General features: G+C 62.9%; 1 protein-coding gene across 1 annotated transcript; it reads left to right on the top strand.

Annotated features, from left to right (window-relative positions):
- Positions 1-500: 500 nt before the first annotated feature.
- On the top strand, positions 501-8,193 carry LOC128826760 (leucine-rich repeat and fibronectin type III domain-containing protein 1-like protein). Its single transcript, XM_054010247.1, has 5 exons — positions 501-1,867; positions 3,658-4,217; positions 6,999-7,116; positions 7,589-7,758; positions 7,979-8,193. The coding sequence occupies exons 1-3, from the start codon at positions 501-503 to the stop codon at positions 7,067-7,069; spliced, it is 1,998 nt and encodes a 665-aa protein (XP_053866222.1). The 3' UTR covers positions 7,070-7,116; positions 7,589-7,758; positions 7,979-8,193.
- Positions 8,194-14,462: the final 6,269 nt, after the last annotated feature.

Here is a 14,462-nt window from a genome sequence, read left to right as displayed (position 1 = left end):
TGCCCCGGGGACTGCTGGGAAAGGTGGGAGGGGGGTGTACCCTGGGGGCTGCTGGGAAGGTCTGGGGTGGGGCACCTGTACCCTGTGGGATGCTGGGAAGAGTCTGGGTGTGTGTGTGTGTGCGCCCCGGGGGCTGCTGGGAAAGGACTTGGGGGGCGGGGCGGGGGGAAGCGTGTGCGCCCCTGGGCCTAAAGGGAAGGATCTGTGGATAAAGGGTTACTTGGCCCATTTTATAGGGTAGGAAACTGAGGCACAGAAAGGGCAGGTTAGTAGCCCAAAGCCACACAGAGTCAGTTCTAAAATGGGGCATGGAACCCAAGAGTCCTGGCTCCCAGCCCCCTGCTCTCACTGCTAGCCCCCACTTCCCCTCCAGGAGCTAGAAGTAGTGCAGGGCGCCCCCTGCTGGTGAAGGAGGATACAGTCCCGGGTAAGAAAGGCTCTGCTCTCACCTGGCCGGTCTCTCTCCTTCTCTCCCTGCAGCCGGGCCCCCTGACAGTGCCATGGAGCGCCTGCTGCTCTACGCCTTGGCCCTCTGCCTGGGCCCCTCCCATGCCCAGCTGTGCCCCCCCCGCTGCACGTGCCAGAACCTGTCCCCCTCGCTGGCCGTCCTGTGCGCCCGCGCCGGGCTGCTCTTCGTGCCTGGGCTCCTCGACCGGCGCACGGCCGAGCTGCGGCTGACGGACAACTTCATCGCGGCCGTGCGGCGCCGGGACTTCGCCAACATGACGCGCCTGGTGCACCTGACCCTCTCCCGCAACGCCATCCGCCAGCTGGTGCCCTTCGCCTTTGCCGACCTGCGCGGCCTGCGGGCCCTCCACCTGGACGGCAACCGCCTGCCGGCCATCGGGGCCCAGCAGCTCCGGGGCCTGCCCAACCTGCGCCACCTTATCCTGGGTAACAACCAGCTGCAGGCCGTGGCGCCCGGCGCCTTCGACGACTTCGCCGGCACCCTGGAGGACCTGGACCTGTCCTACAACAACCTGGCCCGGCTGCCCTGGGAGACCATCCGTCGCCTTAGCAACGTCAACTCCCTCAGCCTGGACCACAACCTCATCGCCCACGTGCCCCAAGGCGTCTTCGCCAACCTGCACAAACTGGCCCGGCTGGACATGACCTCCAACCGGCTGAAGAAGATCCCCCCGGACCCGCTTTTCCTCCGCCTGCCCGTCTATGCCAAGTCGAAGGGCTCGCCCCTCTCCTCCCTGGTGCTCAGCTTCGGGGGTAACCCCTTGCACTGCAACTGCGAGCTTCTCTGGCTCCGGCGCCTAGCGCGCGAGGACGACCTGGAGACCTGCGCCTCGCCGCCCGAGCTCCTGGGCAAGTACTTCTGGAGCGTCCCCGAGGAGGAGTTTGTCTGCCAGCTGCCCGTCATCACCCACCACACGGGCCGGCTGGTGGTGACGGAGGGCCAGGCGGCCACCTTGCGCTGCCGCGGGGCGGGCGACCCCGAGCCGGCGGTGCACTGGCTCTCTCCGGAGGGGAAGCTGGTGGCCAACGGCTCCCGGACGCTGGCCTACGAGAACGGCAGCCTGGAGATCCTGGTGGCCGCCGTCCAGGACGCCGGCGCCTTCACCTGTGTGGCTTCCAACGCTGCCGGCGAGGCCACCGCCTCCGCGGAGCTGCAGGTCAGCCCCTTGCCCCAGCTCGCCGACGGCACCCGCCCCCCAGCACCCGGGCCCTCCGATATCCTCACCTCGGCCAAGGCGGGCGTCAACGGGAGCGCCGCTCCGCGAGATGGGGGGGTCCTGGCCTCCGAGCTCTCGGCGTCCTCCGTCCTCATTCGCTGGGTCCCGCCGCGGCCCGGGCCCGGTGTCCGCATGTACCAAATCCAGTACAACAGCTCCTCCGACGAGACCCTGGTGTACAGGTGAGCCCGTGCCGCTGGGTGGGGGGTGCCGGGCTCGGGTCGGGGGGGGGAGGGCGGTCTGAGTGGTTCTGGCCTGGGTCGGCCAATGGGTCTCGCCTGGGTGGCTCTAGGCTGGGGGTTTTTGGGGGGTGGATTCCATCTGAGGGGCTCGTGGCCGGGGGGAGGTCTGCGCTAGCCAACATAGAGGAGGGTGGCCATGGGGTGGGGGTGCTAGAGGAGGGTAGCAGGGTGGCCGTGGGACGGGGTGTGGAGGAGGGTAGCAGGGTGGCCATGGGACGGGGTGTGGAGGAGGGTAGCAGGGTGGCCATGGGGCGGGGGGCGCTGGAGGAGGGTAGCAGGGTGGCCGTGGGACGGGGCGTGGAGGAGGGTAGCAGGGTGGCCGTGGGGCGGGGGGCGCTGGAGGAGGGTAGCAGGGTGGCCGTGGGGCGGGGGGCGCTGGAGGAGGGTAGCAGGGTGGCCGTGGGGCGGGGGGCGCTGGAGGAGGGTAGCAGGGTGGCCGTGGGACGGGGGGCGCTGGAGGAGGGTAGCAGGGTGGCCGTGGGACGGGGGGCGCTGGAGGAGGGTAGCAGGGTGGCCGTGGGGCAGGGCGTGGAGGAGGGTAGCAGGGTGGCCGTGGGGCGGGGGGCGCTGGAGGAGGGTAGCAGGGTGGCCGTGGGACGGGGCATGGAGGAGGGTAGCAGGGTGGCTGTGGGACGGGGCGTGGAGGAGGGTAGCAGGGTGGCCGTGGGGTGGGGGGCGCTGGAGGAGGGTAGCAGGGTGGCCGTGGGGCAGGGCGTGGAGGAGGGTAGCAGGGTGGCCGTGGGACGGGGCGTGGAGGAGGGTAGCAGGGTGGCCGTGGGACGGGGCGTGGGGGAGGGTAGCAGGGTGGACGGGGGGCGCTGGAGGAGGGTAGCAGGGTGGCGTGGGACGGGGCGTGGAGGAGGGTAGCAGGGTGGCCGTGGGGCAGGGCGTGGAGGAGGGTAGCAGGGTGGCCGTGGGACGGGGCGCTGGAGGAGGGTAGCAGGGTGGCCGTGGGGCGGGGGGCGCTGGAGGAGGGTAGCAGGGTGGCCGTGGGACGGGGCGCTGGAGGAGGGTAGCAGGGTGGCCGTGGGGCGGGGGGCGCTGGAGGAGGGTAGCAGGGTGGCCGTGGGGCGGGGGGCGCTGGAGGAGGGTAGCAGGGTGGCCGTGGGGCGGGGGGCGCTGGAGGAGGGTAGCAGGGTGGCCGTGGGACGGGGCGTGGAGGAGGGTAGCAGGGTGGCCGTGGGGCAGGGCGTGGAGGAGGGTAGCAGGGTGGCCGTGGGACGGGGCGTGGAGGAGGGTAGCAGGGTGGCCGTGGGGCAGGGCGTGGAGGAGGGTAGCAGGGTGGCCGTGGGACGGGGCGTGGAGGAGGGTAGCAGGGTGGCTGTGGGACGGGGCGTGGAGGAGGATAGCAGGGTGGCCGTGGGACGGGGCGTGGAGGAGGGTAGCAGGGTGGCCGTGGGGCGGGGGGCGCTGGAGGAGGGTAGCAGGGTGGCCGTGGGACGGGGCGTGGAGGAGGGTAGCAGGGTGGCCGTGGGGCAGGGCGTGGAGGAGGGTAGCAGGGTGGCCGTGGGACGGGGCGTGGAGGAGGGTAGCAGGGTGGCCGTGGGACGGGGCGTGGAGGAGGGTAGCAGGGTGGCCGTGGGGCAGGGCGTGGAGGAGGGTAGCAGGGTGGCCGTGGGGTGGGAGTGGTGGTGGATGAGGGTGGCAGGGTGGCTGTGGGGCGGAGGCGAGGTGGGGGAGGGATCCCGGCCGCAGGCACCACTCATCACGCCTCCTCCCGCCCCCCCCAGGATGATCCCCCCGCCCAGCAGGGCCTTCCTGGTGAAGGACCTGGCGGCGGGGCGGGCCTACGACCTGTGCGTGCTGGCCGTCTACGACGACGGGGCGACGGCGCTGACGGCCACCCGCCCCCTGGGCTGCGTCCGCTTCAGCACCCAGCCCGGCTCCCCTCAGTGCCGCTCCCTGCACGCCCACTTCCTGGGCGGCACCATGATCATCATCATCGGCGGGATCATCGTCGCCTCCGTCCTGCTCTTCATCATCATCCTCATGATTCGCTACAAGGCCCACGACGGGAACAAGAAGGCCCAGGTCAGCAACGTCTGTTCCCAGACCAACGGCGGGCAGCCCCCGACCTCCCGGGCGCAGGACGGGGCCGACGACAGGGCCAGGGAACTCAACGGGGTGGCCCCAAGCAAGGACTGCGAGAAGGGGCTGGCCACCCGTGGCCAAGAGGCGGGCGCGGGGGAGACACCCTCTCCCAGGAGGAGGAAGTGGTCAAGGACTAGTCTAGACCTCCAGAGCAAGTGCCCCGTGCCCGGCCGAGCCGAGGAACAAGGTAACGGGCATGGTAAGGATCTGCCCTGAGGAGGCAGGGTTTTGTGTCACGCGTGGTGCAGGACGCTCCATGCGTCTTCCGTGGCTGGTCCTTGCAAGCATCATAGCTGGAGGAGAACCATATTGGAGACTCCAGCAAGAGGGAGCTCAGCCCCCCAGGCGCCTAGCCAAGGGCATTCCCTACGGGTCCTTCTCCAGCGTTGGGGCCTCTCTGAGCAACATTGACCCTCGCGGCCCTGGGCAGGGGCGGGGGGATGGAAGCTAAGCAAAGGGTTTGGAAGGCAAGGATTGGAGAGGTCTGTAAAGAGTTAAAAAGGGAGGGGAACAGGCACCTGGATGCTATGGGGATGGATGGATGGATGGATGGATGGAGACTGGGTAGACAGAGGGATAGATCCCTGCTGTCCATGGAAAGGTGGGTTGATGGAAAGGTAAAAGAGGGGCAGATAGATGCATACTGCCAGTGGCTGCATGGGTGGATGGATAGAAAGAGAATGTGAATGGATGGATGGATAGTTTGGGTGGAAGGACAAATGGGGAGACATAATGCTGACGGGCGGGTGGATGGACGATGGGTAATGCAGATGGGTGGATGATGGATGGATGGACAAATGGGTAATGCGGGTGGGTGGGTGGCTGGATAATGCAGACAGATGGCTGGATGGAAGGGTGGGTAATGCAGACGGGTGGATGGATGGACAGACGGACGGGTAATGCAGACGGGCAGGTGAATGGATGGACGGATGGGTAATGCACGTGGATGGACGGATGGGTAATGCAGACGGGTGGATGATGGATGGATGGATGGGTAATGCAGACGGGTGGATGATGGATGGATGGACAGATGGGTAATGCAGGTGGATGGATGGATGGGTAATGCAGACAGGTGGATGGTTGGATGGACGGACGGATGGGTAATGCAGACGGGTGGATGATGGATGGACGGACGGATGGACAATGCAGGTGGATGGACGGATGGGTAATGCAGACGGGTGGATGATGGATGGATGGACGGACGGATGGGTGGGTAATGCAGACGGGTGGATGATGGATGGATGGACGGATGGACAATGCAGGTGGATGGACGGATGGGTAATGCAGACGGGTGGATGATGGATGGACGGATGGGTAATGCAGACGGGTGGATGATGGATGGATGGACAGATGGGTAATGCAGGTGGATGGATGGATGGGTAATGCAGACAGGTGGATGGTTGGATGGACGGACGGATGGGTAATGCAGACGGGTGGATGATGGATGGACGGACGGATGGACAATGCAGGTGGATGGACGGATGGGTAATGCAGACGGGTGGATGATGGATGGATGGACGGACGGATGGGTGGGTAATGCAGACGGATGGATGATGGATGGATGGACGGACGGATGGGTGGGTAATGCAGACGGGTGGGTGGATGGATGGACGGATGGGTAATGCAGACGGGTGGGTGGATGGATGGACGGATGGGTAATGCAGACGGGTGGGTGGATGGATGGACGGATGGGTAATGCAGGTGTATGGACAGATGGGTAATGCAGACGGGTGGATGATTGATGGATGGATGGACAATGCAGGTGGATGGACGGATGGGTAATGCAGACGGGTGGATGGATGGATGGATGGATGGATGGACAGATGGGTAATGCAGGTGGATGGACCGATGTGTAATGCAGACAGGTGGATGGTTGGATGGACTGACAGATGGGTGATGCAGACAGGTGGGTGGATGGATGGACGGACGGATGGGTGATGCAGACAGGTGGGTGGATGGATGGATGGGTAATGCAGACGGGTGGATGATGGATGGATGGATGGGTAATGCAGACGGGTGAGTGGATGGATGGATGGGTAATGCAGACGGGTGGGTGGATGGATGGACGGATGGGTAATGCAGGTGTATGGACAGATGGGTAATGCAGACGGGTGGATGATTGATGGATGGATGGACAATGCAGGTGGATGGACGGATCGGTAATGCAGACGGGTGGATGGATGAATGGATGGATGGATGGATGGGTAATGCAGGTGGATGGACCGATGTGTAATGCAGACAGGTGGATGGTTGGATGGACTGACGGATGGGTGATGCAGACAGGTGGGTGGATGGACGGCTGGATAATGCAGACAGATGGCTGGCTGGCTGGATAATGCAGACAGATGACTGGATGGACGGATGGGTAATGCAGACGGGTGGATGGATGGACAGACGGATGGGTAATGCAGACGGGCGGGTGGATGGACGGACGGATGGGTGATGGACGGATGGGTAATGCAGACAGGTGGATGGTTGGATGGACGGACGGATGGGTAATGGACGTGGATGGACGGATGGGTAATGCAGACAGGTGGATGGTTGGATGGACGGACGGATGGGTAATGCAGATGGGTGGATGATGGATGGACGGACGGATGGGTAATGCACGTGGCTGGACGGATGGGTAATGCAGACAAGTGGGTGGATGGACGGATGGGTAATGCAGACAGGTGGATGGATGGACGGATGGGTAATGCAGATGGGTGGACGGATGGGTAATGCAGATGGGTGGATGGATGGATGGGTAATGCAGATGGGTGGATGGATGGATGGGTAATGCAGACGGGTGGATGGATGGATGGATGGGTAATGCAGACGGGTGGATGGATGGGTAATGCAGACGGGTGGATGGACAGATGGGTAATGCAGGTGGATGGATGGATGGACAGACAGACTTGTTCCAAGCAGCCTGACGGAGCCCGTCCTGTCACTGCTCCAGCACCCAACCAACCCGCCTTGTTTGTCCCCTTTTTGGCAGCCCCCCCGGAGGCGGCGCCCCCCACGGGTGAGAGGAGACGGGCCAGTGAATGGACCGATGTGAAGATCTGAGCATCTCACCCAGCAGGAGTGTGGCTGAGCCATCAGGGCACCCTCAGGTGTGGGTGTCCCTCATCCAGGGAGGCCAGGCCGGGGGGAGGCCGGGAGCTGCTGCGCTGAGCGTCTCCACTGGGGGCACTGTCACTCTTTCATCTGCAGCGGGTGATGTGGGGGAGCTGGGGGCGTCACACGGACCCTCTGCCTGCACCTAAGAGTTGAGCAGTGGGTGCCAAGATTGCCCACAGTGACTCCGGATTGATCCTGGCGGGCTGAGATCAGAACCTGGCCTGGCTCCATTGCAATCATGGAGTGACTCCTGATTGAGCCCAGAGGGCTGAGATCAGAACCCGGCCTGGCCCCATTGCATTCGGTGGTTTCAGACCCATAGGCTGAGGGGATCAGAGTGGCAGGATCTGCTGGGGCCACTGGGGCTCTGTTGTGCCCCTCTCCAGCTCCTCTCTGCCCCCTCTCTGCCCCACATCCTCAAGGTCCATCTCTGCCCAGCCTCACTCTTTCTTCTTCTCTCTCCAGATCCCCGTGGTCACCGGAAGCAGTGGGGCCCCCCTCCCTGCCCCCTCGGGGTTCCCATTTCACGCCCCCCACCCAGCAGCCTGGACCATATGGGACCCTGGGAGCCGGACTGGGCCCCTTCCTCCCCGCCCCCGGAGCGGGGCCTGTGAGGGGGTGTGCCCAGACAGGCGGTGAGTGTGGGCCCTGATCGGGGTTGGGGGAGGCATCTCTAGTGAATCAGTTCCCCACCCTGTGGACCCTTGCTTTGACCCCGACCCCAGGGCCACAGCCCACAGGGATGGGGAAGAGATGGGGGGTGGCTGTTCCCCTGCAGAGCCTGACTGCCTTTCTGCCCCCCCTCAGCACTCAGCCCTCAGGCACTGACCCCATCTCTCTCTCTTTCTGTTTCAGGGCTTTTCAAGGACCCCGTGTCTCCAGGGGATGGTGCCGCCCACCCTTGCCCTAGCTCAGGGTTTGTCCTGGGCCAGCCATGCTGGGGGAGGGGGGCTCCCGCTACACCACCCGCCCCCTGAACCCCTGCTCTTGCCTGCAGCCTTGGCAGGTGTTTTTCTATGATGCCCCCCCACACACGCGTTTTCGAACGGTGTCTATAATTTTCTAATAAACTCGCCTGCTCCGGGTGGGCCCTGGCTGGGAGCTGTCACTGGACTGGGGGGGATCACTAGTGGGGCTGGGGGGTCGCTGCATGGGGTGGGGTCAGGGCAGGGTCATGGTCTGGGGGTTATTATAGCAGGGGTGGGGATGGACCGCTGTACGGGGGGCATTGTGGGAGGGTCAGTGTCAGGGGGACACCACAGTGAGGAGCTGGGGGTGGTCGTTGCATGGGGGGGGATTGAACTGGGGGAGGGGGTGTCACTGCCCTGGAGAATCATTGCAGCAAAGGAGAGGAACGTGTCACCTCTGGGAAGGTGGCCCTAGTGATGAAAGCGGAGGTGGGGGCTGGGAGCCAGGACTCCTGGGTTTAGGGTTACCATCCGTCCGTATTTCCCCGGACACGTCCGGCTTTTGCGTCTCTAAATAGCCGTCCGGGAGGAATTGGTAACAAGCTTAAAATGTCTGGGAGGGTTTTCTCCCTCGCCTCCCTCCTTCCCTTCCATGCAGAGTGTGGCTGCTGATTGGGCGGCTGGGCCGATTGACCCACTCCCATTGGTCTCCAGCAGCCAGAGCCCTCCCCTGCTCCCCCCTCCCTCTGTCTGCAGCCCTGTGTAACACACAAACCGACCCACGTGGTAAGAGGAGTCGGGGGGGGCAGTCAGGGAGCGGGGGAGTGTTGGATGGGTCCCCAGCCTCCACCTGCCATCCCCCCTCTGCGCATCCCCCCTCCGTGGGTCCCCCCTCCCTGTCTGCCTCTCCCTTGTACTGCCAGAGCCAGCAGCAACTGCTGTCTGCTGCCCCCGGGTCCTAGTGCCCCCATCCACTAATGGGAAGACAGGCTGCCCTTACCCTGCCCTTCCACCCTAGCCCTGAGCCTCTCCAACACCCCAAACCCCCCAGCCCCAGCCCTCATCCCCACACACCCTAATCCTCTGCCCCAGCCCTGAGCCCCCTCTTGCATCATGAACCCCTCATCCCCAGACCCACAGCCCTCACCCCTGCATCCCCTCCTATCCCCAAACTCCCTCCCAATCCCCCTCCCCCCTTCCCACACACCCCTCCTGCCCTCAAACTTCCTCCTAAAGCCTGCACCCCCTCCCTTTGCACCGCCTCTCACCCCCAAACTCCATCCCAGAGCCTGCACCCCTCACCCCCTCCTGCACACCCACCCCCTGCCCCAGCCCGGAGCCTGCACCCAACACCCAAACTCTATCCCAGAACCTGCACCCCTCCTGCACCCTAATCCCCAGCCCAGGACCTGCACCCCAGACCTCCTCCCACCACCCAACCCCCCTCCCAGAGCCTTAGGCAGGTGGGGTGGGGGGTTCTGGGCACCACCAAAATTTCTACAACCCTGCCACCCATGCGAGTGGATAAGGGTCAGGGCAGTCAGGGGACAGGTAGGGTCCTGGGGGGGGCAGTTAGGGTAGGGGGTTCTCAGCAGGGGGCAGTCAGGGGACAAGAAGCAGGGGGGGTTGGGGTTCTGAGGGGAGCAGTCAGGGGGTGGGAAGTGGGAGGGAGTGGATGGGGCGGGGCGGGGCTAGGGCGGGGCTTCCCCCCCCCCCCCCCCCCAGTGTCCTCTTTTTTGTTTGTGGAAATATGGTAACCCTACCTGGGTTCCCCTCCTCTTCCCCCCCCATATGGGATTGTGGGGCCTTCCTGCAACCTGCTTTTCCGACCAGCGGTAGTCTCCTTCCAGCCTGGACGTCTATCTCCAGCCAAGCCCAGGGAGCGTCTTACCCCCCTTCCCCTCGCACAGCGATGGGTTCAGGCTCTCGGCAAACTCAGGCAGCGTCGGTCACACCCAGGGCGGCTCGCCCTGTTTCTCAGCAATAGACTCAGGCTCTCCCCGAGACAGGCAGGCGGGAGAGGCACCAGCGGGCCTGGGAGGAGGCCCTGGGCAGCACTTCCTCACCCGCCTTCGTTAGGAGCGAAATAAAATGATTCTAAACCCAGCCAGGCCTGATGGATTCGCTGCCACGGCCCCACCGGGGAGGAGGGATGTCAATCTCATCTGACGCTGCGGCTGAGGGGAGCCCGAGTGGTGCCAGCTCAGGGCTGGGGTGGCAGGGCTTTGGGGGTTGGGATTGAGGGGCATTGGCAGAGCTGGGGGGGGGGGGGAGCCATGGGCTGGAGTTACAGGGGGCTGCAGATCGGGAGTGAGGGGCACCAGCAGAGCTGGGGGAGGGGAGTCCTGCCTGCCCATCCCCCACCTCTAGGCATCCGATCATGTTCCCAGACCCGTCTGGTTTGAATTTGGGTAAGTGGAGCAGTGCGGGGCCAGCCAGGTGGGTGTCCAGATGGGAGTCCTGGGCTCTGACGGCCAGAGGTCCCCTCACTCGGGGGACGGGGGTACCTGGGATGCTTGTCTGAACACTGGGCTGAAGTCCCTTCTCCGGAGGCAGGACTCCTGGGTTCTTTCCCCAGCTCTGGGAGGGGAGTGGGAGCTAGTGGTTAGAGTGGGGTGGAGCTGGCAGTCAGGACTCCTGGGTTTGGCCCTGGAGGGGAGTGGGGGCTAGTAGTTATAGCCAGTCTCACTCCAAAGGGGGGGGGGGCGGTGAATTCAGAGGGATGAGGTGGGGCTAACACGCGCAAAGGGGAAAGAAACTGACAAAACTGTAGTGGCAGGGCTGGGCAATTAACAGTTCCCGGGGGGGGGGCTGCTCCCCGCACAGCCCCTCACCGCGCTGTGGCTTCCAGCCACTCCCCTGCCCCGGAAAGCTTTCAAATCTGCGGGCTGGTTGCGCTTGGCCCAGGAGGCCCTGAATAATTTAGGCCGCCGCCTTGTTAAGTGGCTTTTGCTTTGAAAAATGCATGTGGGATTGTGTGTTTGTCTGAGCAGGGGGGGGGTGCGGGGAGCAGAAAGGCACCGGGGGGATGTCTACACGGCCAGCGAAGCTGTAAGCGTGGCATGGGATTTCGCGCCGAGCCAGCGCCGATTCCTCCAGGTAACCCAAACAACCGGCGTCGTTTCGGAACAAGGGTGAAGCTGAACCGGACTCAGCGGCTCTTAGCCCAAAAGCGGCGCGTCCACACTGGTGTCTGCATCACTTCGGCTAGGTTGGTTTAAAAGCCCATTTGGCTCTGCTGCAGAAAAAGGGGGTGTTTGTGCCTTGGGACGGTTCCTCGCTGTATAGTCCCCAGGAGATGAGGCCTGGGTCAGCAAGAGTTGGCGGGGCGAGGTGGAAGGACTGATAAAGGGACAGATAGATGGAGGGGTGGATGGATGGACAGATCAGTGGATGAATGGGTAGCCGGATGGCTGGATCAGCGAATAGATGAGTGGATGGATGGATGGATGGATACATGGGTGGATGGTTGGATGATTGGATGGATGGTAGACAGACGGATGAGTGGATGGATGGATGGTAGACAGATGAATGGATAGACAGACGGATGGTAGACAGACGGATGGTGGACAGATGGATGAGTGGAAAGACAAATGGATGGATGAGTGGATGGATGGTGGACAGAGACGGATGGATGAGTGGATAGATGGATGGATGGTAGACGGATGGATGAGTGGATAGATGGATGTTGGACAGATGGATTGATGAGTGGATAGATGGATGGATGGTAGACAGACAGACGGATGGTGGACAGATGGATGAGTGGAAAGACAAATGGATGGATGAGTGGATGGATGGTGGACAGAGATGGATGGATGAGTGGATAGATGGATTGTAGACAGACAGATGGATGAGTGGATGGATGATGGACAGAGATGGATGGATGCATTGTAGACAGACAGATGGATGAGTGGATAAATGGATGGATGGAAGACAGATGGATGGATGAGTGGATAGATGGATGCTAGATGGACAGAAGGATCTGGTTCTAGTATCATTCTCCCTGTGGCTGTTGCTCCGTCTGGTCTCCATGTGATGACAGCCAGACACAACATCGGTGCCCAAAATGGACCTGGCAGGGAGCCGTGCCCCCTCAGCTACCCACCCAGCCATGCCATGGCCTAAGACATACCCCCCCATGCCCCTCTCCCAAGGGGTCAAAGGTACCTCTGGCACTAACCGGCGCCGGCAGCCTCAGCAGTGAATGGGCAACCATTGGGTGATGGGGGATGAGGGCCCCTCTGCCCACAGGCACTAGTCTGGGACTCATGGGGGTGAGGGTGGGGCAGCACCTCCATGCCCTGCCCCGGGTACTCCAGGGGGCAGCACCGTTATCCCTCCGAGGGATTGTACCCCAAGTGCAGCATCCGCTCTGGATGGCTCTGCCTGTGGATGGGGATGGAGGGGAGACAAAGCCTCCGGCAGCATCTGCTCATCCCGCCGCGGAGCGCGTTGGCCTCGTTAATAGCCAGTATTTAGGACGAGATCTCCATGGCAACCGTGTCTTAAATTTTCCCCGCTGCCTTTATGGGTTTTTTTTGTTTTTTTTTTTAAAAGCCCATTTGCCGCTGTGACAACAGCCTGGGTTGTTGGGGGCCTTGGCGGGCGGAGGAGGGAAATGGGGAGTCATGTCTCACCCCAAAGCCTGGGGCAGAGAAGCCAAAGTCCCCCCACGAGCCCCAATGGTGTTAATGCCAGTGGTGAGTTGAGATCAAGGAGTTGAAAGGAGGGGAGTGCAGGAGACTGGGAGTTAGGACTCCTGGGTTCTATCCCTGGCTCTGGGAAGGGAGTGGGGGCTAGTAGTTTAGAGCAAGGGTTGGTGAGGCTGGGAATCAGGACTCCTGGGACCCCAGCTCTGCTATGGTAGGGTGACCTTGGCTGAATCACCACTCAAGAATTCTGCCTCAGTTTCCCCCCCACACACACCTTTTGTGCAATTAAACTGGAAGCCCTTTGGGGCAGGGACTGTCTCTCAGTGTGGGGGAGCAGCGCCTGGCACAATGGGGGGCCCTGGTCTCGGTCAGGGTGTGAGCAGCGCCTGGCACCATGGGGCCCCGATCTCAGTTGGGGTCTGGGCAGTACCTGGCATGACAGCCTTGGTGCTGAAGCCTTCATGAGCTGCTTCTCCGCCTTCCCCAGAGAGGGGAATTTTTTTTTTTTTTTTTTTTGTGTGGGCATTTACTGCTTGGGAAATAGCTCCGGGGGAAGTGGGGTGTAGTGGTTAAAGTGTGTATGTGTGTTGGAGGTGGGGGAGGGGCAGATGTCAGGACTCCTGGGTTCCATTGCTAGTTCTGCCACTGACACCCCATATGACCCTGAGGCAGGCCGTGCCCCCACCCCATGCCTCAGTTTCCCCACGCTGCAGAAAAGGGGGAATCATGCTGCCGGCTCCCTGTAATGCTGGCAACTGTGTCAGGGCAAATCGGTTGATTGCAACCAATGGGCGGTGTGTGCCTGGCCAGGGGCTGAAGCATTTGGGCCATGTGGCTAGTCCTGCATGTCCCTTGTTCAAACGCCCCCCACCCCCGCGCCCCAAGACCCTGAGCCACCGCTGCCCCTCGTCTGACCTAGCCCCCTGCAAAGTGGCTGCCGAATGCTACCGGATCAGCCCCCAGCCCTGCCCAGGACTGGGAATGGCCCCAGTGAGAAGGTCAGATGCTGGCAAATTTCATCAGCTGGGCACCTCAGGTAACAAGCTGCCGTGTTCCTCCCCAGAGGCGGCTGCATCTCAGTGCTGGGTGAGGGATCCCTGTGTAAACAGCCCCTGCAACTGGCCCCAGAAGCAACCGTATGATCTCAGTGCTGGGCGTATAAACAGCTGCCATACACCCGCCCCTTCTGCCCCCTCCCCCCGTTTATACCGGGATCCCATGCGCAGCACTGCGATGCAGCCACCTCTGGGGTGGGTCACAGGGGCTGTTTATACTGGGACCTCTCGCTCAGCACTGAGATGCAGCCATTTCTCAGGGGGAACAGGGGCTGTTTATACAGAGACACCCCCCCTCACCCAGCACTGAAGTGCAGCTGGCTCTGGGGTGAGTCACAGAGACCCCCCTCGTTGCCCCTCACATGCACACACTCATGAAAACTCTTCCCCCGCACACAGACGCCCACGCGCTCCCCCTCTGCTGTGGCTGATTCATCCCCGCACATGTGGGGGAGTGCCCCCCACTTTCATGGTCTGCTGTTGCCATGGAGATGGAGTGGGGGAGGGGCCTTCAGCTGGTGTTAGCCTGGCAAAGGCCTATCTCAGCGGACTGAGATAGATGCGGGGGGTGAAGGGGAGGGAGCGGAGCAGGAAGGTGGGCAGAGGGGGCATAGAGGTGGGGTAGGGCAGGGAACGGAGGAGTGAGGGGAGGCCCAGCCAGGTTGGGGGGGGGCCGCCCTCCAAAGAGAACCATAAGTGGCGGCAGGAGGCCTTGCTGAGAGGG

Source organism: Malaclemys terrapin, chromosome 20 (assembly GCF_027887155.1).
Source record: "Malaclemys terrapin pileata isolate rMalTer1 chromosome 20, rMalTer1.hap1, whole genome shotgun sequence".
Taxonomy (NCBI): domain Eukaryota; kingdom Metazoa; phylum Chordata; order Testudines; family Emydidae; genus Malaclemys; species Malaclemys terrapin.
This window is presented reverse-complemented; position numbering and strand designations above follow the sequence as displayed.